A 27,233-nucleotide genomic window follows, 5' to 3' on the forward strand; every position below is an offset into this window, starting at 1 on the left:
AGGCCAACGGTGCACTGCGATTACGCCTGAGCTCCAGGGTTTTATGGGAATTCCTCGGGACAGCCTGCTATAACTTTATAAAAACACTAAAATGCATCTAATTGAATTTCCACATATAGTGGTTGGTAGTTTCTAGGTTAGTGCATCACCGCAAAGAGGCACCAGAGGAAAGTGAAAGTAAACGTTAATCGTGTGTGTGCGTGCGTGTGTGTGTCTGTGTGTGAGAGAAGCTCTCACTTTTGACATTTGTGTTCTCACATGCATCCCCTCCAGGGAATATCAAGAGATTATCCAAAGTTCAGTGCATGGCTGAAAGCAGCTTTATTCTCACCGGTCAGAGGTGGATTTGTTCCTAAAACGAGGGGTTTTCTGTAATTCTGGGTGTTTGGAAAGTGTTGGCTGCTCTGCTCCAATAGTTTGTCTGCAGTTTCCAGCTGGTTGGAATTTATAACTTAGGCCTGTTTGTTTGGAGTCTGTTCTCCTGTTGTCTTACTGTAACTCTGCTTCAGCGCCATGTGCTCTCTAAAGTCCCTTCACTCACAGATCCCTCCTGTCTCTCAACTCCATTCCAACAGTCACTTTTCTGTGATAATATCCAAGAATGGCTTTGGTTAAAAGGAAACTAACTGCTTAGTAGATAAAAGGGAAGGGAAAGCCCCGCTGGACAGTACGTCGCAAGTTAAGTACATTTTTCAGAGATCCTATCTCTTTACTGGATCATAGTTATGTCATAATGAGTAAAAATCAAGTCGCAAATATCAGCAGTTTTAAAAGTCCATTCTGTATTTCTCCTGATGAAGTCAAGGGAAACTGGCCCAAAGCACACAAACAACAGAATTTTTGGCCTTTTTCTGCTCGCCAACACCCCCATCCCCCCCTCACCCCTCTAGACCTTGTCATAAGAATGGAGAGGGCAGAGACCAAGTATATTTTATGTCAGCAAGTTTAGAAAAACTTGTTTTTTTTGTTAATTCATCAAACCCTGTGTGCTGTCATATGGGTGTTTGGGAGTAGAGGTATTCCATCATGAGCTCAGGGCTTATTTCGGCTCAATGACATTAAACAGCTCTTAGGATAAAACAATGCTGGCCCCATCTGGTCAGTATTTGAAAGAATATCAGCCATGCTGGCTCTGTCTTAGTCCCTGTATCCAGAGCCGCTCCTGCTTCCATGTGGATTTCATTACAGCCCTTTGACTCTGGCCAATCGGCAGCTTTTTATCTGAATTAAAACAGCGGCTCAGGACCACAGATTGTTCTCAGTGGTCCTAGTCATCAACTTAAAGGAGTCAAATTCTCTTTCTCCTAATTATACACGGTACTGTGATCGTTGGCTTTTGTCTGTGGTGTTAATATGTAATGTATATATTTTTGTTGTGTTAAATGGAGAAAGCAAACTATTTGGGTTTTAGGAAACCATTACAACATCTTTTTAAACATTTATAGAACAACTGAATAATTGAGAGTAAATTGAGAAAATAACTTGCGGACTTATCAGTCAAGACATATTAGTAGAAACATGTATCCCATGGTGTGTGGATGAGATACTAAGTGAGGTTAGATTTTCATTCATGAACACGATAAAATCTACGCTATGAGTGTTTGCCATATTAATATAATGAACAAATCTCAGCCAACTTTCTCAAAACCATAGGAATAATTATTAAAACTTGGTTCATGTTATTTAAGAGACATTAGACAGTACTATGAGGGGGGTTTGGCTGAATATTAGAGTTACGATAAAAGAGGCATGCTAGAAGAAGTATTCTTTTATGTAGTATATTAATATAACGTATAAACTACAAAGCACATGTACATGTGAAGTTGATTTTATAAGTAAATATTTACACATGCTTTTCTACAGCATTGACATTTTAAGGTACACCACACAAAATATTATGCTCATCATGTTTTACGGTCTCATTTTACAGCACTATTATAATATTTTCTTGCATCTCTCTTATAAATGTCAAATTTTAATAATTTCTGGAATGGATAAATTCACTTGTGCTCAAAACTTGAAATTTTGACACATTTTTAACAACATAGCACTATAGTGTACATACATTTAAGACTGCATGAAGTGCAGGTGTAGCATCTCTGAGTCTATTTCTAGTTCTGTTTTGATGAGTTAATCTCAGCATTAGTCTTGTTCTTTGAATGTCAGTCGCTGCGACACCTCTATCTATCAAATAAAGCCTCACCTCATTAGGGGAGTGTATCTACATCACTCCCTGATGTCGGCCTTCATTTGTCTGCCAGGAAGAGATGATATGGGTGGAGTGTCCTCACCGCCATGTCTTGGTCTCAGCCGTCCCGCCACACCTTTCTTATTATTAATGAAGCGTCTGTGATGAGCCCAGGCCTGTTGCCCCAGAGGACACATAATCGTTTTACAGTTATTGGAGAAAAGGGGCTAAGTGGCTAATGAAAGCGGCTGTTAAATAAACACCAGCTCAAGTTAAAGAAGGAGGCAGTGAGGAGTGTTTTCTTTCTCCTTCAAAAATAATTAGTATCAGCTGTTTACTTTGAATCCAAATAACCTTTCATTTTCCAATATTTGCTATATATTTGAAGAATGTTACATTCACCATGTGGTTTTGGGACAAGCAATACAATTCACTGCATTTACTGATGTCTACAGTATGGGCTTATATGGTGAATATTAGATATAGCCGATATTTTATATAGGTCAAAAGTAGATATAAATGCTCCACATTCTTATTCAGTATCAACTTAAGAATAGAAAGCAGCTTAAGAATTTTGTCCTATCATGACATATTTTAGTTTCCTAGGAAAATCATTGCTTAGTCTGTCAAAGTTACAGATGAAAGGTTAAATCTGGTCATAAATAAGCTGAAATCAATTCGAATTCAATTCTTATTTAGATTCAGTTTGATTGCTTCTCCACTGTTTTGATTGTTGTTGCACCCCAGGTTGTTACTTGCACATGATGACGCCAAGCAGCCATCTCTAAAGTTTTAGTGGACAAGTTATTGCCAATACTGTCCCCATGGAAACAGACTTTTACTTAAAACATGCCCCAGCCAAGTCGTTGGCTTGTACTTTTCACAGCAATTATGATGCTGTCCACAGAAACTGCACCCTGCCTAAGTATGCATCCAACTGCAAATATAAACACGAATGCACATGCTGTAATTATTTATGTCAGCACATGTGTTTGGCTTTTATGTGTTTGGAGCTTCAGCCTCACAACCATTACAACTGTCGGAGTGGAGAAGCACAACATTGTTGTAGAGAGGTGGAGAGTATTGCTCCATCCTGTGGCTCTGAGAAACAGAAAGCAGCCAGAGGAGTTCACCTGGCAGCAGCTGCATCGTAATTCATCTCCTCCATCCTTGTTGAACACGGCTTCTCCTGACAACCTCAGACAGTTCACAACAGTTGGTAGTTTGTAGACGTCAGAGTTGTGATCAATAAATCCAGCTAATGACAAATGCTCTGTGAGCAGTTGTTTGGATTATTGGCTATTTGTTATTTCACTTAAGTTTTATTTAGTCATATTTCATTTATGCAGCAGATATATTCTTTCAGTCTTATGTATTAAGTTATTGTGGCGAAGCGGATGATGTAGTACAACAGTTTACAGGCTGGCTTTTATGAGTTTGACCGCTCTAAGAGAGCCCGATTCACCCATACTCACTTAAGTCTAGAGTTCAATTCAAAGGTAACCCTCTTCCAGCTCATTAGAAACTTCACATCCACCTCACACTTTTCCCCCATGCTGAGATTAATGGAACCGATCACAATGTTGGCCATCCAAATTTTGGTGGGGGAAAAAACTTGACCACACAATAGCTATTTGTCTCTATAGTTGATCGTTCTGTCCCTGACTTCAAGTCCAAATCGAATTAGGTTTCTAGAGAATTATTCCTTGTAGACATGCATGCATTTGTTCGTCATGGAAACCCCCCGGGTCATGTTTTGGGTGAGAGTTAATGTGAGTGGTTACTACGAATAAAATACATCCATGTTAGGGCAAAACTTCGTTATAGGCTGTTACCTTTTGACTTTTGAGGGATTTTGAACTCTGGACCACACTCAAAATGAAGTTATTATGATGTTTTGTCAGCCAATCTAACTACAGATTAAACCCCCTTCTTACACTTATAATGCAGCAAACACCTCAGATGGGTTCCCAGTCCTCTTGGAAAAACCATGCCCTGATTTTAATTTGCAGATTATAAACAAAAAATCTTTCTCCAATTTTCAATGAGTGTTTAGATTCCAAACACTGCAGCCCTTGGCAGTGTATAAAGGTTTTAACATCCTTAACACTGTGCAGGGTCATAATTGAACAAACCCAGAAGACCAGGGAATGCTTCAGGCTGTCCAAAGTAAACTGGACAGTCTGTACTGTTCGCTTAACGTGAACGGCTTTAATTTGATACTATGAGCAATGAAAAAGAAAGTCATGGCTTTTTCCCTTTCTTTTGTTTATTGTACCATTCTGCTACCTTTGAATTTGTATGCTTCTCTCTAAAGTCATTTTCATGCAGAAGTTGTCAAACTGCAGAATGGGAAGATGTACTTCCAAGCGTGTCTAGAATGGATTTGAAAAGGTGCTTATCTTTTATAACATGTTCCTCATATTTTGTATGTTTTTCTAATATTCTCATATAAGAGTTGTTTCTGAAACATGATGTGGACTTTGTCTTTGCCAGTGGCTCTTGGAAAGCTGACTGAAATCTCAGATCTATTCCGCAAGAGTTTAGGAATGGTTGATCTGTTGGCTTACTGCTACGATCCCTGCTAATACTTAATATGTCATAACCCTCTCCTGATGGCCCTATATGGCTGACACACAAACATTTACACAGCTCTCACTAAAACAAAAATCGTACAAATCTGTATGTACAGTCAATGAAAACACTTATATTGATGTAATACTTGTAGCAAATCCTTCTCCGTGTGGGTATATGAAAGACCTCACGCTCTCCAATGTATACCTTAATCCCCACCAACCGAAATTCCTCCACGTAGCAGTTTGATGCTACATATTTTAGGATCTGCCTCAAAATCCCGTTGAACTCTGTGAAATATTGGAAGTCTGAGCTTTAATCTGGGTCTCTTTGCTTCCTATTTTGATAGGGCATGTAGTTGGCCTGTCAGTTGTGCTGTTGGCCAGACAGGATCATTTCACTGTCATAGAGGTTGAATTCATACTTTACAAATGGTGTCTACGAAGTACGCTGCGAGAGGTTTATAATGTTATTAACCAGATACAGAATTTGCCATTTGTGTGTCGTGAGGAATAGCAAGAAATTACCATCAGAGCCCCTTATAAATTTGTAATCATTCTTCACTTTTTGATGGAGGTTACTCATACATCCAACTTGTTAAAACAGACAGTTACAATAAGCAGACATTCAGATAAGTAGCTCTCGGCAACCATCACTTTGAAAGCAATACAACTGAGAGCTGGTAATACAGACAGATGAGGAAGAATGTGCTCATTTAGCCAGCCTCGACTCTCCCTGTGACTTCCAATCCAGTGGTAATGTTAATAGAAAAATCTCAGTCATAAAAAGAAAAAGAAAATAATATGCTCATTCACAGGAAGCAGGTCTGAGAGAAATTGCGGGCAACACGAGGCCAGGATAGACACCTGCCCACAATCCATATATTCATGCTCTCCTCTGCACTGCTGTTTTCCTAGGGGACATGTGGAAACACAACACGCATATTAAAAAGATTTCCCTCATAAAATACCACAACACTTAAATTCAAAATAATAAAACGAGTGTGATCAGACTCTGGCTGAAATTCATAGCATGTTTTAATGACTATATTTGGCACTTTTCTTTAAAAGACATCCTACAACTAGAGCAAATTCTAAAAAACACTTTTCTCCATTAAAGTATCTTTCCATAGTAAAATATAACATTAGACCAGTGCTGAACTAAGGCTCTCCTCCATTTTCCCTCCAGTCATCCATCACACTTTTTGTGCCCTTCACTGTTTGGCACCTTTCACCATTCAGACCACAAACATTTGTGGCTTCACTCAAGAGCAACCTCCGTATGCTTCAGATTTGAACCTACAAAGCGCTGAATTAACATTTTCTCCAAGGTAAGCCTCATCCAGGAACCAGAAGATCATGTGAGAGCTGCCAAAGAGGATTGATGATAGGCCTGCATGCCAATACTGCTAACAGGAAGTTGACCTTGGTGTTGTGACTTTACAAACAGGGTCAGCCTCTGTGGGTGTTGGGTTTCTAAGCTCGGCTCCAGTGTTACAGTGACAAGGGTCATTAGCCCGGAGGAGCAGAGCAACATCAAGGACGTTGGCTATTCCAATAGATGTTACTGTAGCACACAGCTCACCCTCATTGACCTTCTCAGTGACCAGCACATACACAGACTGAATAACCACCCCATGAAGGGACCTCATTTAGACTGTGGGCATGGCAGTACCCACCTCCGCCCCACCCTGCAGTGATCGGGGTCAGAGGAAACTAACATTGGTCTCTTGTCACCGGTGGTCTCTCTAACTGAATTTCCTCTTCATCTCACACAGCCTTTCCCGTAATTATGTAAATCTGTTGACTGAACTTGGCGGCAACATGATACTCAGGAAAGTGTAACAACAAGTAATGCGACGGAAGAATCTGGTTTGAATTAGGGCTGCTCCAGAATGAGACCCGGGCGCAGTGAGTGCACCACACCTGTATTACATTACCACAGTGTGGAAGAGACAGAAAGGAGGGAAGAGGAGGGAAAGGAAAAGGTTGGCTGAGTTAAAGGATGTTTAATGAAGTGGAAGAACTTTGGGTGTGCAATATTAAAAACTGTTTTATTACACGCTTTTTGAAATGGCAACAGAGTCAGGAAGTACAAAGTATATTACATTTCACCTGTTAAGGAATTTCTTAGACGTAAAGTATGAACTATGCACTCAGGCAATTCCCATGTACAATGGAGGGTTGGGTTTGCTTTGGTGATAAGGTCGCTGCTAAAGTCAATAACTTAGTAAAAGACCTTAATCTTGAACATACTTCTCCACCACATGCTATCTCATCTTTTTGAGGTGTGTAAATGTTTATGAAAGTGAAAGGTTTTAGGCCTTTCATTGAGAGCACTGTATAAGAGTGCTCCAGTTCTTCAACATTATTACTCACAATGGAGAGTTTCAAGAATCGAAAAATTATTTTCTTATTTTCTTGTCAAATATGGGCTCTGCCTTACCCACAATGTGACCTGACCACCAAAAGACTCTTCAGAGACTCAGGTGTCGTTTGCTAGCTGAATAATGTACAGAGGTCTGTTTAGTTTAGTGCATTACCTTTTTACATCCATATAAATACATTTTAGGCTGAATACAGCCTTTTCAAACTAAAACGATCTCGGTCCACACAAGTGTTTCTGCTAAATACAAGTTAAATCTCCATCCATATGATGCCTGAAAACGTATTTCTCATGTCCACTGGAGTACACTGGACATATTTGTTCAGCTTCAGATTGCCAGCAGTGGTCTGTATGCAACCCTGCCAGGATGCTTTTGTTATTAGAGGAGCAGTTAAGTTCAGTAACATTGCTGCTATACGATGGTTAAACAAGTTCATCATGTGTGAGGGGGGATGCGAAATTAAATTATGTGAAAATACAGGATTATCATGCAAAAAATATCGCTGGCATGCTAACACGAGCGCGCTGGCGATCTTTTTTTTTTAAAGGTTGTTGTGAAAAGAATTACCATAATAGATTGAAATTATATCAAACTAAGATATTACAACCTTTATCATAATTTTGAAAACCTTATTAATGTAGAAAATACTACATTTGTGGATCTCTCTCCAAGTTTGCCGGCGATTCGCAAGGCATTCTGGGTATCCCTAGGTTCCTCGAGGTAACTCTCTCCCAACAGGTATTGGGAAAGCCATCCTCTACACGTGAATGCGCAAAACGAAGGGGAAGGGCTCAGGGGTGGGGCCAAGGGGTGAAATGGGATAGGGCCGAAGTCTCTAAGACTCTAACTTGGAACACAAACCAAGTTACATCTTTCAACTAGATATCTAATTTTTGCTCTAATAATCTTGCTCACATTCTTGTGTTTGTGAAAATTAAACTTAATGTGTGGTAGATCAGTTACAGACCACTGTAAGCACCAGACCTGTAGATGACAAAGACTGACATTAGTCATGAATTATTAACCCATGACTTTCACTTGACACACAAACAGTCCTGTTTCATGTCTTGAAATAGCTGTTTGCTGTATTTCACTTGTGTTAAAGGGCCAGTATACAACTCTGAGGTGGATGTCGGGTGGTTTAATACCTTTTGAATCCCCCTTCCCCCAAATCCTTTCTGATGTTGGATTGAGGGAGTTGGTGTTGGACAATGTTTTAACCAGACAGAGATTGACCAGATGTATGGATGGGAGAAAAGAACTTTGGATCACACTTATCTCTCCAACGTTTTTTTCTTTTCTTCTTTCATTGTTGGTGCAACTACGACACAGCCCGTTTGAACTCTGACGTGGCTGAACAACACCTCATACAGGCCTCTTCTTCTATAGTGTAACCCTGCCCTTAGTAAAACTGTTGCTCATACACCTCATTGTTAACACTGTGAGCTGGTCAGAACAAGAATTGGCTGTGATTGCTGTTGTTTGTCTGAAAATCCCAAAATATTCTTATGAGTAGAATTTAAATCCGTCAAAAACAAACTCTGCCAGCTGGTTGTATTATCATGATGGTGTGAATGTAAAATTCGTTAAATACTGATATCAGTTTTCCAGTATCCAATTCAAATCTGATATTGACCAATGAGTACAAATTACAAGTTTCTGGCAGTAGAAATTTGTATCACAGTACACTCTCTACAGCGTCATTTATTTTTGTTAAGATCTCTGAGCACTTACATGTAGCTGCTTTTGTGAGTTATACTTTCTGGGAAACTTATTTTTACTTATTTAACTTATCTCTAGTCACAGAAGAAGTTAGAATGTGAGCCTTAGTTGGTCCTTCTTCTCTCTTGTTGTTTGGAAAGTTTAAAGCCAGGCCATGTGTATGACAAAATTATTCTTTAACCATTATTGCACTCCCTTACCAAATAAAATAAACTGTCATTATTCCAGTTTGCCCATTCACAGTCGAAATCGAATGCAACTAGGTTAAATCCCGACTTTAAATTTGCACGAAACTTGTAGAAATCCCTGGACGTGTCAAGTATTGGACAGCAGGGATTCTTCACACTGAATATGTGGGAAGATATTTCTGTGATGTTTATGAATCCTGATTCCTAGTTTGGCTTGAGGACTGGTTGATGAGCGTGGCATGTATTCAAGGCCTTTTAGTTTAAGGGAAGTGAACTTCTGCTGTGCATGAATCATATCAATCCAGCCAGATTCCAACAACTCTTGAGCCGTGCTCTGTATATTTTTTGAGACACATGAAAGGCAGCAGTGATTAATCAAGCTGGATTTCATATTCCACGCTCTACCACATGATTGTTGAGGTTTTAAACATCATGTGAGGGTTTACCTACCATTGTCCAAAACAAAGCTGCAAACGTGAAATCAGAAAGCAGCAAATAAGGGCTAAGGATTACTGTAAATACACATTAAATATAAACCGTAAAAATTTTAACATTGTGTATATTATCCTCATGTTTTCATTCCCATCTGAAGCCATTTTGATTGCATCCTGCCCAACATTCCAGTGTAATTTATTTAGTGGAAGAGTGAAGGCTGTACAGTACAGAGTGAGTTTCATTATGTGCATGGGATAAGCCAGATGGGCAGAATCATAGAAGCGCCACACTGCAGCAAACATAATCAACCATTTCAAATCCACCAGCGAGCTAGAAACAGCCAGCGTCCAGGGGGGATATGTTTGATATACATCAAAAAAAGTTAAAATACACTGAAGAACAACCAGAAAATACATTACATCATATTTGTATGGTGTAAACATATTTAGCGGTTTCTTAACCTTAAATTCTCATCTTACTCCATGTGAGAAGGCAAATGTTTCAATATCAATCCAAGTTCTCATCCTTCATGTCTAATCATAATTCGTTAGCAATTTTTATTCAATTTTATTCTGTGCCATTGTTCAGAGCTACATCCCTGCAAGAGGGAAAGCACATTTCATGTGATATGTAACAGAGCACTGACCCTGGTAACTGCAAGGTGAGAAGTCAAAAATATTTTAGTTTTTCCTTCCCCACATTCAAATTGACGGTCTGTTATATTGTATTGTAAAAATAGTGTATAACACTGAGGCGTATGAGGTCTGGCTTTAGAACTTTGACAGAAAAGACAAAGCGAGTGTTGTAATTGTACTGGGCGAGTCAAGCTGTTTATCGAAAAATCAAAACAATAGATCTAACAGGAATCTCTGAGTATGTAAATACAGTTTCCTAACGCTTTGCACCATGTCAGCCCACTGAGGTGAATGGGGTGAGGTGAATGTTTACTTCCTCTAAACTGGACTCAGCCTTCCAATTGCTGCCAACAAGAGATCTGTTGGCAATCCAAAAAAAGATGTTGTTTAAAACATCCTGATCTGTATGTGTGGCTCACAGAGCTGGAAACGCAAACAAAAAATAATTAGATCGCCATGCCACTGTGTGAGCTGCCCGTTTGGAAACTGAGAGTCGTATTGAGAGGATTAAAACAGGAATACACAGATTTAATGACATCTGTAATGAGTGGAGGAGAACTTCACCTGTTGCCATTAGGAAGTTGGCATCCTCATTGAAGTGTGAAGGAATCATCTGCCCGCAAAGTCCTGCCGAGAGTTGAGAGCTTAATCATGAACAAAACACCTTGTGTGGGCCATGTGGTTTACATGCTCCAATCAAACAACTCCAGAGGACACTATAGATGCCCGAAGCTGCTCTCACAAGCCGAGGAGCAGTTGGTTATTGGCCATTTTATTGCTTGTTATTCCTCGAAATTACATCTATTAAAACATTTTAATGAATGGCTCACACAGAGACATAAATATCACAAGAAGTAAAAGTACAGCACATTTAGCTGCTTTCATACATGCAGTGAACTCCGGATGATCCCCTGACATTATCTGGTGAGCATTATGTGAGAACCCAAATGTGAGAGGCTCTGGTCATTTCTACAGAATTTCTCCTGCCAGCCCCCTAGAAAAAACTCCTGAGAATGTCCGAATGAGCGGATGTGAGAACATGCATGTCTGATCAGCATGAATCACCACGAGCGAGTGAGAACGAGTGAGCTTGTTGATGACGTTTCTAACACGTGACAGATAAAAAACAAAAAAACAAACAAAGTATCTCAGGGTGAAAAAGTGGTGTCATACAGGTATAAGATGCCAACAATGATGAAGAGAGAGTTGATATGCAATAAACAAAAACGTGATCTCCACAGCAGCATTAATTCGTTACACACTGCCTCTAACCTGAATGCTTCGGTGATTTCTTTGGTTTTTTTCGTCTCAGCGGAGAATCCCCTACTGCGTTGTTCATGTGTGAAAGGCAAACTCCAAATAATGTCCAGACATAACTCTGCAGACATTCTCTGGAGTTCATGTCTGAAAACAGCTTTAGACCATTAACCAAGTTTTCTCTATTTTATTGGACAAAATAGAATACATTTCCAGATTTCACGAGTAAGTAAGTGACACTTTTCTTTTACTACAGTAACTGTTTGAAAAAGACTTGACCACTTGTTTGGCATACAGGTCACTGAAGCACTGTTAGCTTTGGCTTAATAATTAACAGCACAGAATGTGCACTTTATTGTATTTCCTGGCAGGATAAGTAGAAATAAAGGTTGAGGTGACAGGAAGTGTTTCATTAGACCGTAGCAAATTAGTCCACACATGTTTCTAATTTGTTGCAGGATATCTTGCTGTGCCACAGTATCATTCAGCGCTTATAATATTTGTTTTTCATCTTGTGATATTCTTTTTACTCACCAGTCAGCTCTTCATGAATTTTTCATGTTAACCAGAGGAGACACCGCCCTGAAATATTGTCAGGGGCAGGTTATCTCCCAAAGCGCCACTTCTCTCCATATATGAGCTCTATGTATGGAGACTAATATGTGTGTTCACCTCACGGTCTCTGCTGAAGTATACAGTCCACATTGACCAGAGGGATGGTGGATGGAAGAACACCTGGTTAGCTTTCATAGGACCTAATGAGCTCCTTGATTATCTTCCCTTGGGAGCATGTAAAACCTATGTACTATGTAAAATAAATTCTATTTTTACCACAATGGACAAAGGCATGCTAAATATTAATCACAGTAATTGGGCATGATGCCATTTGATTTGGCTTTCAACCTCTTGACACATGAAATGCAACTCTCTTGATGAAAATACCCTCCATCCCAGATTTCCTCCCCGTCTCCCCTGACGATGGAAAACCTCTTGTCAATTGATGCTAATAATGTGCACCAGTTGAACCGTAGTGATGTCTGCTCTGACAAGCAGCTTCTCCGGTGACCTCATGGAAGATGTGGAGGGGGGGAAGGTGTGCTTTGTAACCTCGGTCGCCCTCCCACACCACATCATCAGCAATCACCTTCAAAATTCTCTGCAGCCCGCCCACATTCGAGGTCTGATCTGAAGGTGATTGGTACTGACAAATTCAAGGAAACGGTAATATGTGGCATAAGCCGGGCTGTTTGTTTAGCCGCTGTACAGAGCCCAGGTCAAACAGACCGGTTTTGCCAAACGATGGGTGGAATGTACCGTAAACTGTCTGCTTTCCGCCAACGTTTGAGAGTGTGTCTGTGTGGTCGTGGCTCCAGTGGATTGGCAGGCTGGGGCTGTATACACTGCTGCATTCCTAGGGTTGTTAATATTACTTTATAATGGATAAGGATGAGTCCCAAAAATCCTCAGATGTGCTCAGTTGTGCTTCTCCACATAACTCTCACAAACAGTCATACCAAACGCTTTGGTCATGCCAACTGGTTACACATGCTGCAGAGTCTCCAATGAGTTTGTTCAAAAAAATAAAGTGTAAACGGGGAAGGGAGTGTCCAGACACAAAGGTGTCAACAGTGACGAGGAGACCTGGCCGGATCTGTTTCAATATGTCATCGTGTGAATGAGCCCCAGTGGGTGCCCCCTTCCGCCCCCTTCGCACATAGGTCCTCTCACCTTTCAGACGTTCTCAATGGGCCCTGAGAATTTCTCACCACGATCTGGTTAGCCCCATTACAAAGAACCCCGTGGCCAGCGTGAAAAGCCCATACACATGCATACACATGCACACACATGCACGCAAAGAACTCCACCAGCATTCATCAGGGGGATGTATGAAAGGGAAACTGGAAATGACAAGCTGTCTCAAGTGGACTGATTCGGAGCAATTTGTCTGATCTGGTCTGGAGTTGTTGACATAGAAACACTCAGGAGATTGGTGAACTTGTACAGGAATTGTACAAGACACCCATTTTATTGGCTTTTGGACTTGGAAATTGTGCATAAACTTTCATTCCTGTTGTTTGCTGCAGAGATCAATCTGTCATGTTTTTTTTTTTAACCTCGTGTCAGTTACAACACATTGCTTCACATCAGTTACAGCTCTCTCCCAGGAACAGTTTAGGTCTATAGACCAGAATCTAAACCTTCCCTCTTAGCTGTTTGTTTCCATACTACAGTCAGAGCTTTCCTGGTGCGACAATTGAATATGACACACAGCTTCATGCTATTAAGCTGCCTCCTTCATTTCCAAGATTTCCAAAATTCTCTGTTTTCTTCTCCTCCACATCACACACTCTACACTAATGTTTTTCTGTATATCTCTGGCTAAGCAGAGAAGATGAGAGGGGGGCTGATGTTCGTCTACTCGACAGCCAGCGTCCAGGATATATGCCTTCCCGGGACTAAGTTCATAAGGAGCACACATACACACGCATACAGTGCAATCTGAGGAGAAACCTAATGCAGTTTCCACTAGGGAGGGCCACAGCGGTTTATGAATATTGATAGAGTCTGGCTGGCTGAGCGCTGGGTCAGCTGTAGGGTTGCAGTATTCCGTCTTCCAACCTGTCTGAATGTGTTTAACACACCTCATTACATAGACAGTGTGTAGCAGCAGCTGCCTGGTGCTGGTGGCTTTGCTACGCTGCCAACCAGACACTTAGCTCAAGTGTCGCTGGTGCCCACTGGCAGACATTTGACAAAAGAACATGCATCCAGTGCCCCCTGGGTTGGTTTTATCGGAGGCATACATCATGAAAATGGACGTGCACATTCCTAACCGAAACATAGATAATCTACACATGTGCTTCCAGTAACATCCTCCTATAATTGAATCCCCCACAACGAGCCTGATAGTAATGAAGTACCCTCGCCAGTGATGTCACCCCTCATGCTCTTGTCTTCACCCATATCTAGTTTCTTTATGCTGCACACTTGGCAAGATCTCCACATGTTAGGAGAACAATAGCACCTATACATACAAATGGGCACTCGTGCTCTCTCTCTCTCCCCCACACTCAGACATACAGGCATGTAATTTGACTTAGGGCTCCTGTCAGACCCACAGTGTGATAATTACACACACCACAGAGCTCAGGCCAAGCAATGGGATTTAAAGCATTTTGTCACACCCTCTCACTATCTAAGAAAGTGTGAAATATCGTCGACAAATGCTGTTTGCTTTCACTGAAGCCATAATATTTACTCTTTTCTCATATCACATATTCCTTTCTCATATCTGATTTCTCCCTCGTATTTTCTAGACCGTAACTTTGAGATTTCCATGAGATTGAGCTTTTCCTTTTTTTAGCATCTGGCCACAGAACAAGCAAGCCCCCCTGCCCGATGGTGCTGTGCTCCTTCTGTTTTTAAACTGGTGGCGTTATTGATCTTGGCCTACTGTTTCAAACCCAATTCCGTTCAGCCGGCCCTGTGGACAGCGCAGTGCCGTCATTTGGTCAGACCCTGAGGTTAAACTCAGAGCCATGAATGGATCTCAGTGTTGTTCCCTTAGATTTTGGACCAGTCCGTCACCAGCTGGGTTTCAAGGCAACACCCTCCCCTTGTCCGACTCTCTCGGTCGTGGCTGCTTTCGATAAAACCCTCCTCTGATATTGACAGAACTGTCGTTTCTTTAGCTCGCCTGACAGACACAGACCATTTGAGACCACATCACACTCGACACACTGCAGCACTGATGCAGACACGTGGACACATTGGTACATGTCCTACACATACCGTATCGTTCATACTAAACAGTTTTCACATGATTCTGGCAACCGTTCAGAGCGGGATTTAGCCATGTTATGTTGAGTAGAAATTTGACACACATGCACATGTGGCCTGCGTGTACTCTGTCAGCATGACCTTTCTTGTTAAAGCTTTTACGCCACTCCTCTAGCCATTAATCAATCTTTACAAGAGCCACTATGCACTCAGTAGTGCCCTGACTGAATATTACAGTATTTGCCACAAGTAAACTGGTATGGATGTGGTAGTAGGACGGCAGATACCCTGCTAGCAATTTGTCTTCTTCTAAACCGTGAAACCAAACTGAAATAAAATTCTGACTAATAACAAAGAATTTTGACCTATGTCCTTCTAGGATAAAACATTTATTTCTATGTAAATCATTTATTATAATGCCACTCACTAAACCATTATGGGGTTACATGTGAAAGAGTTGTGTGTGTGTGTGTGTGTGTGTGTGTGTAAAAAGTAGAGGGATTGTCGTGGCACCCAAGTGGAAACAAAACAGATGTTAGCTGGTGCAGGCAGCATGCATGACAGAGGGGCCTTGGAGCTCTACACTGGACGTGCGGCATGATGCTCCTCTGCTGTTCAGAAATATAGCTTAAATAAACTCTCCAGGACAAGAGCTGGCTTGCTGTGACATTGCTCAACTGTTGGATGAGATATCCCTGGCACCTGAGCTCAGGGTACAACGTGGGCTTGCTGTATTAAAAAAAAAAAACTGAAGGCCAAAATTTAGAAGTGGGTCTAGTGAAGACAGGGGGAGAAAATCATGGGAGATTATAATGGCGTTTCTAATGTGCTCTCTTTGCCCCATTTCGTCGATGTGCTCTAACAGCGAGTTAGGTTTTTCTTGCCACCCGCATCTCATCCCCTGTCTTTCCACACACCTTATATATTAGCGCACAAGCCTGATATCAGGGAGAGATGCCCATTTTGTGTCCAGATGAATAATAGTCTAATGGGGAGAGTAGAAATGTGTCATGCTGAAAGTATGTAGACTTCAGAGCTCTCCTGTAGGTATATTTCTGTCTTCTCTAAACTACATCCAAACATGGAGAATGTGAACACGTGTCTTAGTGATATGCGGTGGTGCTGGGCCACCACATGATATGCGTTTGTCAGTCCTATGTTGTCGGTTGTTGGATGTTAATGAGGCACTATGTGTTCCCTTTTCTTTCAGCTGAGATATCAACATGGCTTGACCACCCCGGACCTGCAGCAGACACTACCCAACCTGAAGAACTTCCTGGAACATGGCCTGCTGGTGCGATGGTAAGAATCAGAGAAACCTTACACCACGAGTATTTCATCACAAGTCATGGAAGACTGAGAGATGTTCTATAAAAACCATGTGTCTGTTTTTGCAGCACATGGTAGGATTTATGTTATATTGTAAAGTATTATACTGCAATCTCTCTCAGATTGTTCGCATAGATTATTATCAAAAGTGTTTTTTTTTAATAAGACCTGTTGTTTTGGGGCGGTTGTCTGGAGGCAGGGATGGGCTAAGAAGCCAGAGCGTTTTGTCCACTACATAGAACGTCACAGGTCCAATCCCAGTCTCCCTTATACTGTGTGCTGAAGTGTCCTGGGGCAAGATGTTTAACACTAAATTGCCCCTGATGGGTATGCCAACATTTTGTAAGTGATATGCTAGAGAAAGTGCTGCAAATTGATACATCGTATGAATTTGTGTGAATGGGTGAATGGCAAAGCTTTACTATAAACTACTTTGAGTGGTCTTGATCTAGAAAAGCTCTATAGAAGTACAGACCATTTACCAGTTGTTTTGATAACACCTCTGCGCATCGTCAGTACCTCGACATTTAAATAAAAAGCAGCCACTTTGTCGTGGTGAGGTGGAATGCTCAGATCCCTACCTCGCTCCGTCTACAGTCTTATGGCGTGTAAGTTACCCTTCACTAAATCCTGGGAGTGGGTCTGTATCAGGTCTCAGCTCCACTGTCTTATAAAAGAGAGAGCTCTCTTTGATCTCCACTCCTCTCCCAAGGTCAGCAAAGGGGAAAATTTGTGTTACACACATTAATTGAATAATCTTTTGTTTTGAAAGGAGAGAAGCCATGAAAAGCCTGAGCTCTCAAATCCGCCCTCCATCGGCCCTTCCTCCTTAATGGGATGTGGAAGGGCCCAAAGATAGATGAGATGAAAGCATGGGCCTGCTAACCCTTAAGCTATGTGGCTGTGTATACGTGTGTACATGTGCATGGAAGTTTTTTAAGAAGTGGAGGTGGAAGTGTAACTGCTCCACAGTGGCTCGCCACAGCCACACTCCTGTGTGACAATGAGACCACAGGGACTGGAACAAAAACTGTGCTGTGCCGACTCAGAGGTCAAAACCCTGCCTTTCTCATCAGACCGGAACTTTAATACAGAGACTTAGTGATAAATCAGTGGTGAACAGAGAGAATAAACAAACATAGGATATTTGTATGTGTCTTCCGGAGCTTCAAGCTGCCAGTAGGAGGCTGTTTCCTTGTGACAGAGCGAGTTAAACAGTTTCCTTGCTCTTTCTTTCTGCTAAGCTAAGCTAATTGGCTGCGTCCTCTACGGAGAAGAGCCAGACATGCTATACTTTAAGCACAGTGTTTAATGATGTAATAGAGGATAGTAGTATTTATCTGATTCTGAAGAAAGAAAAATCAGTGTTTCTCATTAATTTATTTTTTGATTGTGGTGGCCTGTCAGTTTCATAAGGAGCCCACCAAAAATTCTACACTTCTCATATTAACTTAAGAGATTTTTAACTTATCGTGTTATCATCCATAAAGTTGTTACAGTCCACGCAGACCATTAGACCTCATAGTGTCAGCTGCAGTTTTGCACGTACCTGCAAGTGGAATGCAATGCAGCTGTCTGTCACTCTTCAGTTTTTGTACCTGCCACTCGGAATGCGTTGCATGTAAGAGTGACGTCACCACTATAGGTGGAATAAATGCTTTGGAAAACTGATGTTTAAGTGTATATCAAAAAGTTTGGTATTTTCAGCAGAGTCATAGTTTTTAAACTTGCCCCTTAACTCATTATATTTCCTTCCAACTTAAAGTCTCCAGTGGGGATGAGGAGGTTACTGTTACACAATGTCCTGTAATTTGAAGGATACGCACAGATTTCTTTCTCTGATACTGTTATACCATTTCCTCCCCATATCAGTTCCAGTCTTCTTTCCCAGTTTGAAAAAGCCTAAATTCAGATACAATTTCCAGCGGTGAGACACAGCTTATGAAATATTCTGCATGGCAGCTGCAGGTAATTACCGTACGTAGACTGTGTAAGAGAAGCTAATCTACTTCCTCCATCCCTCCCTGCCACCTCTCTCTTTCTTTCACCCATCCAAACACGGATGATGTGATGAGGGATATGGCTGAGGGAACTGTTTCCAGAGCAGATTTGGAAACGGTTCCTTTCCTCCATATAGAATTAATTCAGCATAGATCCATTGAGCAGGTAGAGTTTTTTTCCAAGGGCCAAGTCCGCAACATGGGAGCAGTGAAGAATCATTTTATATAGAACGGGTGGAAAAACTGAGGAACAGCAGAGCGTGTGTGTAACGCTACAAATATATTGCCATTTTGTTCAGTTGGCATTTGATGCTCATCTGTCAAACTGCTGATATCTCTTCAACATTTCCAAACAGTTTTGTCGCAGAAACACATCATAACATGTCATAATATATACAGTCAAGTTCTGATGAAAAATGGGCAGAATGTTTTTTTTATCTTTTTTAACTTGCTCAAGGATGAAAAACCGCGGAAAAATGGTGAATTACCGAGAAGAAGACAGAGACGGTCCCAGAAACCAATTCTTTTTAAACTGCAGTCCGCTGAGATCAAAGCAAATGCATTCAGCATGCTCCCATTTGCCGCTCCACATCCGCTGAGGGCCTGGCAGAGGTTCACAGGGCCCTAATCCCACTGCAGTGCCTGGAAGCATGGCTAAGTTCACGGGGGGGGGGGGGGCAAGGTGTGGCAGGGCGCCGGGCCAGGCAGATGCAACACAGCAGCTGGTGGATGTGAACCTTGCCAAAGATCCCATATTGCGTGAAATGTTAGAGAAACCTCTGTCGGCCCCTTGTGTTACATGATGTACACAAAGTGTTGTGACATTTGACAGCTACAGTCTTGTCCCTAACAGATAAAGGGATATAATGGAAAAGTTATATACATTGAATATATATCAAAACAGACAAGAGTCCTATGAATACACTATATTGGCAAAAATAAATCAAGAATTATTCCCTGATCATGCGATATTATACAAAGGTACATTTGGTTTTCCTTACACCATTTTCTCCTTACCCCTCAAGAATTTTAATGCTTTAAAATTCCTTCTCCCTCTGTCACATAAACCTTTTTCTAACCAACCACCTGTTCGCATTTCATTTTTTCAAGGAAGTTTCTATAATATGATGGCTTTCTATTTTTGAATTAAGTCCATTAAATCCTCTGAAACCTAAAAGAATGACTATGGAACAGTACAGCCCAGTAAGAATTTACAGCTAATACAATATAGTGGAATGATTACCTTGGCAGGATCTCACATATTTATACTATATGGTATGAATGGGTCCTATTTACCTAACTTAAACTAATGTGTGTATTTTAAGTTAGGTCAGTTCACTGTTCATCACAGACAGTGTTCATGAGAAGTGGTGTGGTACATTTTTTCATGTACATCTGTGACTACACATCCTCCACCGAAAGTATGTGCAGTAGGCCTGCTATCAATCACCAACTTTGATTAAACAAGCCCAAACTAAGATTGTGTGAATCATCTTACCCATTATGCTAATTTAACGTATATATGTTTAGTGTGTGACTGCAAGACAGCAGAGAAGTGTTGCTTGATTTGCACTTCCGGAAAAATTATCTTTTGCTTAATTATGCGTCTACTCAATTGAGCTTCAAATGAAAACGGCAACATTTTCTCAGACCTTAAGAAGCCTCCTTAGAAGCCAAACTATGTCTCATCAACTTCAGAATGAATAGGTATATAGCTAAACTGTCATTTGTTTTGGTGCTAATCTCATGTAAGAGCTATGGTGGATTACATTTATATGCATACTATAGTTCCCTGTTGGCTTGCAGACAACAGTCAGTCGTAATAAAATGTAAAATTAAGAAATAAAATTGCACATCTGATCCAAATATTCATATTTTAGGGTAAAATAATTGTTTTTATAGTGATTCACATTTGTATTTACTCATCATACCAGCGTTATTTTTTTCCAGACAGTCAGTTAGTCCTGCCCTGTCAAAGCAACATACCTTCCTCTAGAGTGCATTGAAGTTTCACAATGATCTTTCCTAAATCACATTAAACAACCTATTCTTATCTGCCATTGTTTGATTTGGCCTGAACAAATGGCTCCGTAGCAGAATCAGGATACGGAGAGGTGCATGTTCTGAAGCCTATCAGGGATTGGACAGTGGAAAGGTCTGGCTTACCAAATTCCGGAGTCGGCCTGAAATATGCCAGGTTTGACATCAGCCGTGGAAAGGAACAGGCTAAACCTTTGGAGAAGTGAGGGCTATTTCTGTCTCGGCATGCCGACCTTTCTGCATGATGATTGAGACACAGACCTCTTAGCAGCATTCACAGGGTCCAGTCAAGATGTTCTCAGTAATGCAGCCCCAGTTAAATCTGAATATTTACTGAAGGTTGATAGTTTCGGCTACCGGTGCAGGGAAACTATCACTGTGTGTCACGCATTGTATTTTTCCTCGTCAGTACGTTATGTCGAGCTGTCAATCATGAATTCCTCGTCACTCTGTCATGAATTCCACAGAAAAAGTTCAAGCTGTGTAGAGAACAAATGATTGGAGATTTATTCATATTATACATTTTATATATGTACTGTACATGATGATGATGTTCACATTTTAATTATTTAAAGTTTCAAATAATGAAAATAATAAAAATACTTCTGAGATTAACCATTCATGAGATAGCATTTGCATGCTAATGTTCTTATTCTTGGTTTTGCAATTGGCGATAATGAGCTGAAGTATGGGACAAATACAAAGTTGTAACAGATGATAAAAGTTAAGGGATCAACAGAGTCATACAGTAACAGTTCCTCCTCAGGGAAACAGGAATGTGCATAACATATTATGAAGCTCACCACCCAATAGTTTTTAAGACGTGCCACTATAAACCCCAATAGTCAGCATCATGGTAGTACTAGAGTATAAGCAAGAGCACCAGTCATTATGATCTATCCACTGAGGACCATGAATGGCAGATACACAATGGCAGTTAATCAAGAACAACTAGCTGAGACCAATACAGTCTGATGCAAGAGTTCATGTTAAATCCTCCCGTCCTGTGGAGTTATTGGTGAAACTTATGTAGAAGTCTTGATCCAACTGCATGATCATTAACATAGGACATGACATTTTGCTGGAATATTGTATTAGACTGCATTAGTTTAAACTAGGTGTGCCTTACATGTCCCTAATGTTAAGGCATTCAGTGGAGATAATCTGGTGTGGACTGAAGTGGTGGCCGACCCAATGGCCAAAAAGACTGTGTCAGTCATTCGTGCAAGAGGAAGGATATTGCAGAAAGTGAACAGAGTACTATTTATTAAGAATATTAAAAAAAATCTTGCATGGTGCACCAAGAAAGCCAACAACAGACACAGGTAGCTCATGTGATGGAAGTATTTAGCGTTATTCTGTAATTATACTTAATGAGTTCCAGCTTTGTCAAACAACTTTAGGAAAAGGTTTTACAGCAGTTCTGTGTTCCCAGCGCCCTTCAATGGCACATACACTCACAGAGGCTATACACGTCGTGACTAATTGCTCGCATTAAAGAACATGTCATCGGTATAAGTAAGAAAATGTTTCAAGAAAAAATGTTATGACTGCCCAGAGGTTTGCTTGGCTGCGGTACTCCCAGACACACCCATCCACCTCTGTTACTCATACAGTGCAGCACATTACTGCAGACATAACAGAAGTAATGAAGGCCCAACCTAGACACAGAGTTGAACAAAGTATCGTGGTCAGGGGTGGACTGGCCATCGGGCATACCGGGCATAATCCCGGTGGGCCGTTGACCCAATGTGGGCCGGTCTGGTCCGCTATGTTGTTGTTTTGTTTTTTTTCTCTTCTTCCTCTCTAAATTCCCTCCAATTGGGCCGGCCAATTGGCTACAGAGGGCTAGCAGTGTGTTGCCAGCATCGACACATATTATTGGTCTATTGTTTGTCATTGTCAATCAATCATGGGCTGACAGGCTCAGAGAGCCCTTACAGTGCTGTCAATCACAACACAAACCAGGGTGGGGCGGGACCTCATTGCATTGGCGGTGGGAGTCGCGGGACGGGCTGCTGCTGAAACAGAAACTTAAAATGGATAATAAGAGTAAAAAACGCATCGGGGAAAAAAAGCAGAAGTCTCTGGAGGTGGAGGCTGCTAAATGTGCCAAACTGACGGACCTATGTGGTGCCGGGTTCACCAGCCCAGCAGCAGCAGGTGCGCCGGGAGACGAGCGAGGAGGACTCGACAATGATGAGCGAGTGGAGGCAGACATGTGAGCGCGCATTTTCAATTTTCAATACATTCTCCAAACTGGCTCGTTACTTGAGCAGCGGAGGTTGGCGTCGCACGCCTCTACCGACGGCGCACCTCTCTCTCTCTCTCTCTCTCACTCGCTGCCCCCTCCCTCCTGAGATGTGCAGGTCCCGGTGGCGTGTTTGCCGTCGGGGGGGGGGGCAGCGCGAGAGGTTGGTCTATCCCTCCGCAGGTTCACCTTCAGAAATCTTGTTACGACTTTTACTTCCTCTAGAATAGGATAAGAGATAGTGTCTTATTTTGTGTGCCTATAGTATAGTGGTTATACTGTGGTTTATTAATGTTCTTGGGCAGACACAAGAGGCACTTGTTTATAGTTAAATAGAAGTTCAGATGCACTGGTCCATTACTATTTGAACCTCAGCATCTAGGGTTCAAAATTGGTAAAATTATACATTATATGCATATTGTTGTTGTAATTTTTCAGTCAGTTGAGATAAATCTTCAGGAGAAACATTTTGGGTTGTTTTGTGTCTGTATAGACCTACTATAAAAAGCAATTTGCATTTTTAATTTTAGTTCTTGTACTTTTGATACTTAAGTACATTTCAACACCAGATACTTTAAATACTTAAGTACTTTTAATATGAGCTACTTTAAATTGACGTAACCTATGTCTTCTAAATGTCTTAATGGCAGATGTGCTCGGCTAATTATGTGGGCCGGTCTGAGCCAAAAAATGCCCGGGCCGTTTTGTTCTCCCAGTCCAGCCCTGATCGTGGTCAACATCCAAAGTTCCTCACAAGACAAGAGACTTTGTGTGATGACCATGTTATTTTTAATGTTTCTTCCTGGTCTTAGTAATAAATTTTATTTAGGCGCAGATGTCCACCTAAAATCAGAGCAAATGGATCAGCTGGAGGCAGGAATGGAAGAAAATGGTTGATGGTGATTAAAATCAAAGCCGTCTAATCAGCCATTGCCGTAAGGACATCAGTCGAGCTTAAAAAACAGAAACCTAGTAGTCACTTATTAGCTTGTTATAAATTATGCATTGAAACCTTAAACTTAACTCAGTACCAGCTGTCTCCGGTTTCCAAACCTGTATTGTGTTTCAAAGGGACTGAACCACATTTTCCACTTACTTAAATGATAATTGACTTCTCATGACATCTGTCTTTATTCCTCTCCACCAGCTCAGGTTTTCAATTTTTTTGATTGGCTTCCAAATAGCCCATGATGGTTTAATTTGAATAGTCACAGATAATTGTTTGAGATCGGGAATCCTTCAACTTCCATATTTTCTGTTTCTACCCCTATTTGTCTAATTAAGTGTTAAAGAGCGCATTGTTCCCGAAAAAGCCTTGCTGCAGAATTAGCCATGTGTTCATTAGGAGGGACAGGCTGAAGCTATTTGTATTAAATGATGTGTTTTGATGGACATGCACTGCCAAGTAAAGCACAGCCCATCTACTCTTCTGCCCACTTAAGACGAACACTCTCACAGGCTTGAGTCATTACCTATGCCTTTATTTTGTTAACCCTGACCTCAGTTGACAAGCTGACATTTACATCTGTGTTCCTCCAATTAGCTGAATATGTTAGCCATGAGGTGCAGTATTTACAGGTTGTTACCGTGAGCGTTTACATTCTGTTCCTTCAGACCTTGGATGGTTCTCATTTACTGTATCCCTGGCACTTTGAAGTTTGACAAGCTTTTCGTAAAACTAGACAGGCTTCTGCTCTCGGCTCTGCGCTGTCCCGCCTGTGAACCATGTCAGGACCGCTTCGTCATGGTGCCTGTCTGCAGGGGTCAAGGTCACGGCCCTTTTTTACACGCCGTCATGTGGTTGGTGTCAATCAGAACGCACACTAGTACACAATAAACCCACATGTCCACCAGTGCCCTCCACTCTGATGTGCAAGTGCCACTGTTGTGAGAATGACTCAAAACAGTGGCAAAGAGTACCAGCGACGGGAGAAAATTTACAAGGACATCTATTATGAGTGCACGACTGCACGTCCAACTTAACAAGCAGAGATTTGTCCTTAAGTCCCTAACCAACAGATGTGAATCTCAGGAGAACACAAGGAGGCCCTGCTTCACCTTTGACCCCGACAGTACAGAGCCTTAGCTCCTGAGATAGCGACTGGTCACATTAAGCAGACTGCTAAGTAGTCCAGTAAATTATACATGGCCTTGGGCTCTCAGAAGAGGTGGTGAGGCCCCCATTTAAGTAAATTTATGGCTCCAGTACCAGGGTGGGCGGGGTGTCCCAGATCCTCAGTCTGTTATCTGTTATGGAGGAAAATGTCTGACATACTTGGGTGGCCGCCTGCTGTGCTCCTCCACTCTGCAGAACGTGAGGCGAGTCTCACAGGCTGCACAAATGTTTTGTGAATGTTGTAAGGTGGAGTGATTTAGCTGCAGCTGTCCTTGTCCGGGATCAGGGGGAAGGAGCTGGACGCTTTGGGTGGAGGGCTGCTGATGACATCAATGGAGAATCAAGTCCAAACCTGGGTGTCTTAATCACCCCCTTAGGATATCCTGGTCATATCAGCTTTAAAGATTCATGTTAACTCTAACAAATGGAAAACGGCAACAAAAAGTTTTATCTTGAATTTTACAAAGTCACTACCTGTGTTTATGTCCTTGCTCATCTAGTGTCCCTCTCTTTCTCCCTTTCAGTGACCGGCACCATGTCTCTAGCTCCATCCCGGTGCCGTCTAAGTCCCAGCCTGGTATGTCTGTCGCCTCAGAGATAGGCCACACCAGCTCCCCAGACCGAGGCCTGAGGAAAAGGGCAAGCTCGGAGGCAGATAAGTACAAGCCAACACCTCCACCCAGCTACAACACAGCCATGGAAGGAGAGCAGCCCCTGGGTGGCCTGGCACCGCCCTCCCCCAAACACCTTTCCTCCTCCCTCGATGCTGGCATGGCCTCGCTTAACTTGACCAAGACTACGGAGGCCATCGAGGAGGGAGAGCAAGGGGAGGAGGAGGAGCAGGGTGGCGAAACAGTGGCAGTGGAGGTGGAGAGACGCAAAAGCAGTGACGGAGAGATTGAACTACATAAAGGAGAAGAGACTGAACAACTACCCAGCAGTACAGTGGCGCAGAACTCTTCTCCAGTGCAGGGAAATGGTGAGGAAAGAGTCGCCGCTGATCAGCACACAGGCGCCATGAACGGCTCTTTGGTCCCTGGACAGACCCCCGGCAGCCTGGTCCCAGAGCTGCGCTGCTCTGTGGAGCAAGCTGAGGAAATCATGGGCACAGAGGCCACTGGCTTAGGCCTGGGGTTGGGGGGAGGGATGGGGTTAGGGTTGGTAGACGAGGCCCGCCTGGACGAATACCGCTGCATCCCTGTGGACCATGCAGTAGCTGTGGAGTGTGACGAACAAGTGCTGGGGGAGCTGGATGAGGCCGGCTTCGAGGAGTTCTCCAGGCGCATCTATGCACTAAATGAGAACATGTCCAGCTTCCGCAGGCCGCGCAAGAACTCTGATAAGTGAGGCCGAGGACCTAGGGAGGAGGGTTTGGACAAATACAAGGACATGAAATGAGAAGACAGAGTCTGTGGTCCTCTCTCCCAAATCGCAGCATCAAAAATCATAGGAGCTTTTCTGGAAAAACGACCAATTTGCACTTATTATAAACATTTCCATGGTGATCTTTTAAAATGGAATAGTTAGAAGTGGAAGTGCTGGAACAGTAAGCTTAACTTTTATTTTTGATGCCAACAATAATATATATTTTAAACACTGGATACAAAACAATAATTTAGGCTTTTTTTTTATTCACAATGATTTGGCCTCAATGATAGAAATCACCCTAAAGGAATAACTGTCATTATAGTCTGTTGTTCACACCAGGGACCACTAATGTATGACTCACATGTTGATTTCAAACCATAATGCTGCAAAAAAAAACTGAAATTATTTTGCAAATCATCATCATCTTCGTCATCTTGTCATTTCTAAATAAAGTCCACATCCAGGGAACAGAATCATGACACCAGAGTCTAAAAATGTTTGAGTGCAGCAGCGATAAATAAGAGAAGCTACTGCCTGTGTCTTAATTTGTTGTTTGAGTTTTTGGTTTAGAGGTTTTATCAAAGAATCAATAACACAGACTAATGCACAAAATGAGGATGGTTGTTTTATCACAGTGGACCATGTTCTGTCACAGAGCCTGCTGTCCCAGTGCTTACACCTTTGACCGTACAAGCTAACGTTCAGCACGCACGGCAGGGGGCGGGTGCTGGAGCGAGGGCGGGGCTGCTCCACGCTCGCATGCAGCCGCAGTCACAATCCCAGTAAGGTTTCAAGCAATCCCACCAGTGACCTTTGGCAGGAATTTGCTTCCACAGAGCGAGGTGTGAGCTGGAACCAGTAGCCTGGTCAGAGACTCCCCAACTTCTCCTCCTCCTCCTCTTCATCAGCAGCTCAACTCGGTGGTCACGCTCCACACAGGGTCGAGTTTGTCCCTCAGGTTCAG

The 27,233-nt window shown here is 42.0% G+C and overlaps 1 protein-coding gene across 1 annotated transcript in view; it reads left to right on the plus strand.

The window, feature by feature from the left end:
- The window catches only part of uvrag (UV radiation resistance associated gene), an 87,153-nt gene extending 60,411 nt beyond the window's left edge, over positions 1-26,742 (plus strand). Inside the window, exons 14-15 of the mRNA XM_061085479.1 lie at positions 16,376-16,467; positions 25,426-26,742. Coding sequence (XP_060941462.1) covers positions 16,376-16,467; positions 25,426-26,248 — 915 coding nt within the window. The 3' untranslated portion in view covers positions 26,249-26,742. The remainder of the gene's footprint in view (positions 1-16,375; positions 16,468-25,425) is intronic.
- The last annotated feature ends 491 nt before the right edge of the window (positions 26,743-27,233 follow it).

Source organism: Limanda limanda, chromosome 14, assembly GCF_963576545.1.
Source record: "Limanda limanda chromosome 14, fLimLim1.1, whole genome shotgun sequence".
Taxonomy (NCBI): domain Eukaryota; kingdom Metazoa; phylum Chordata; class Actinopteri; order Pleuronectiformes; family Pleuronectidae; genus Limanda; species Limanda limanda.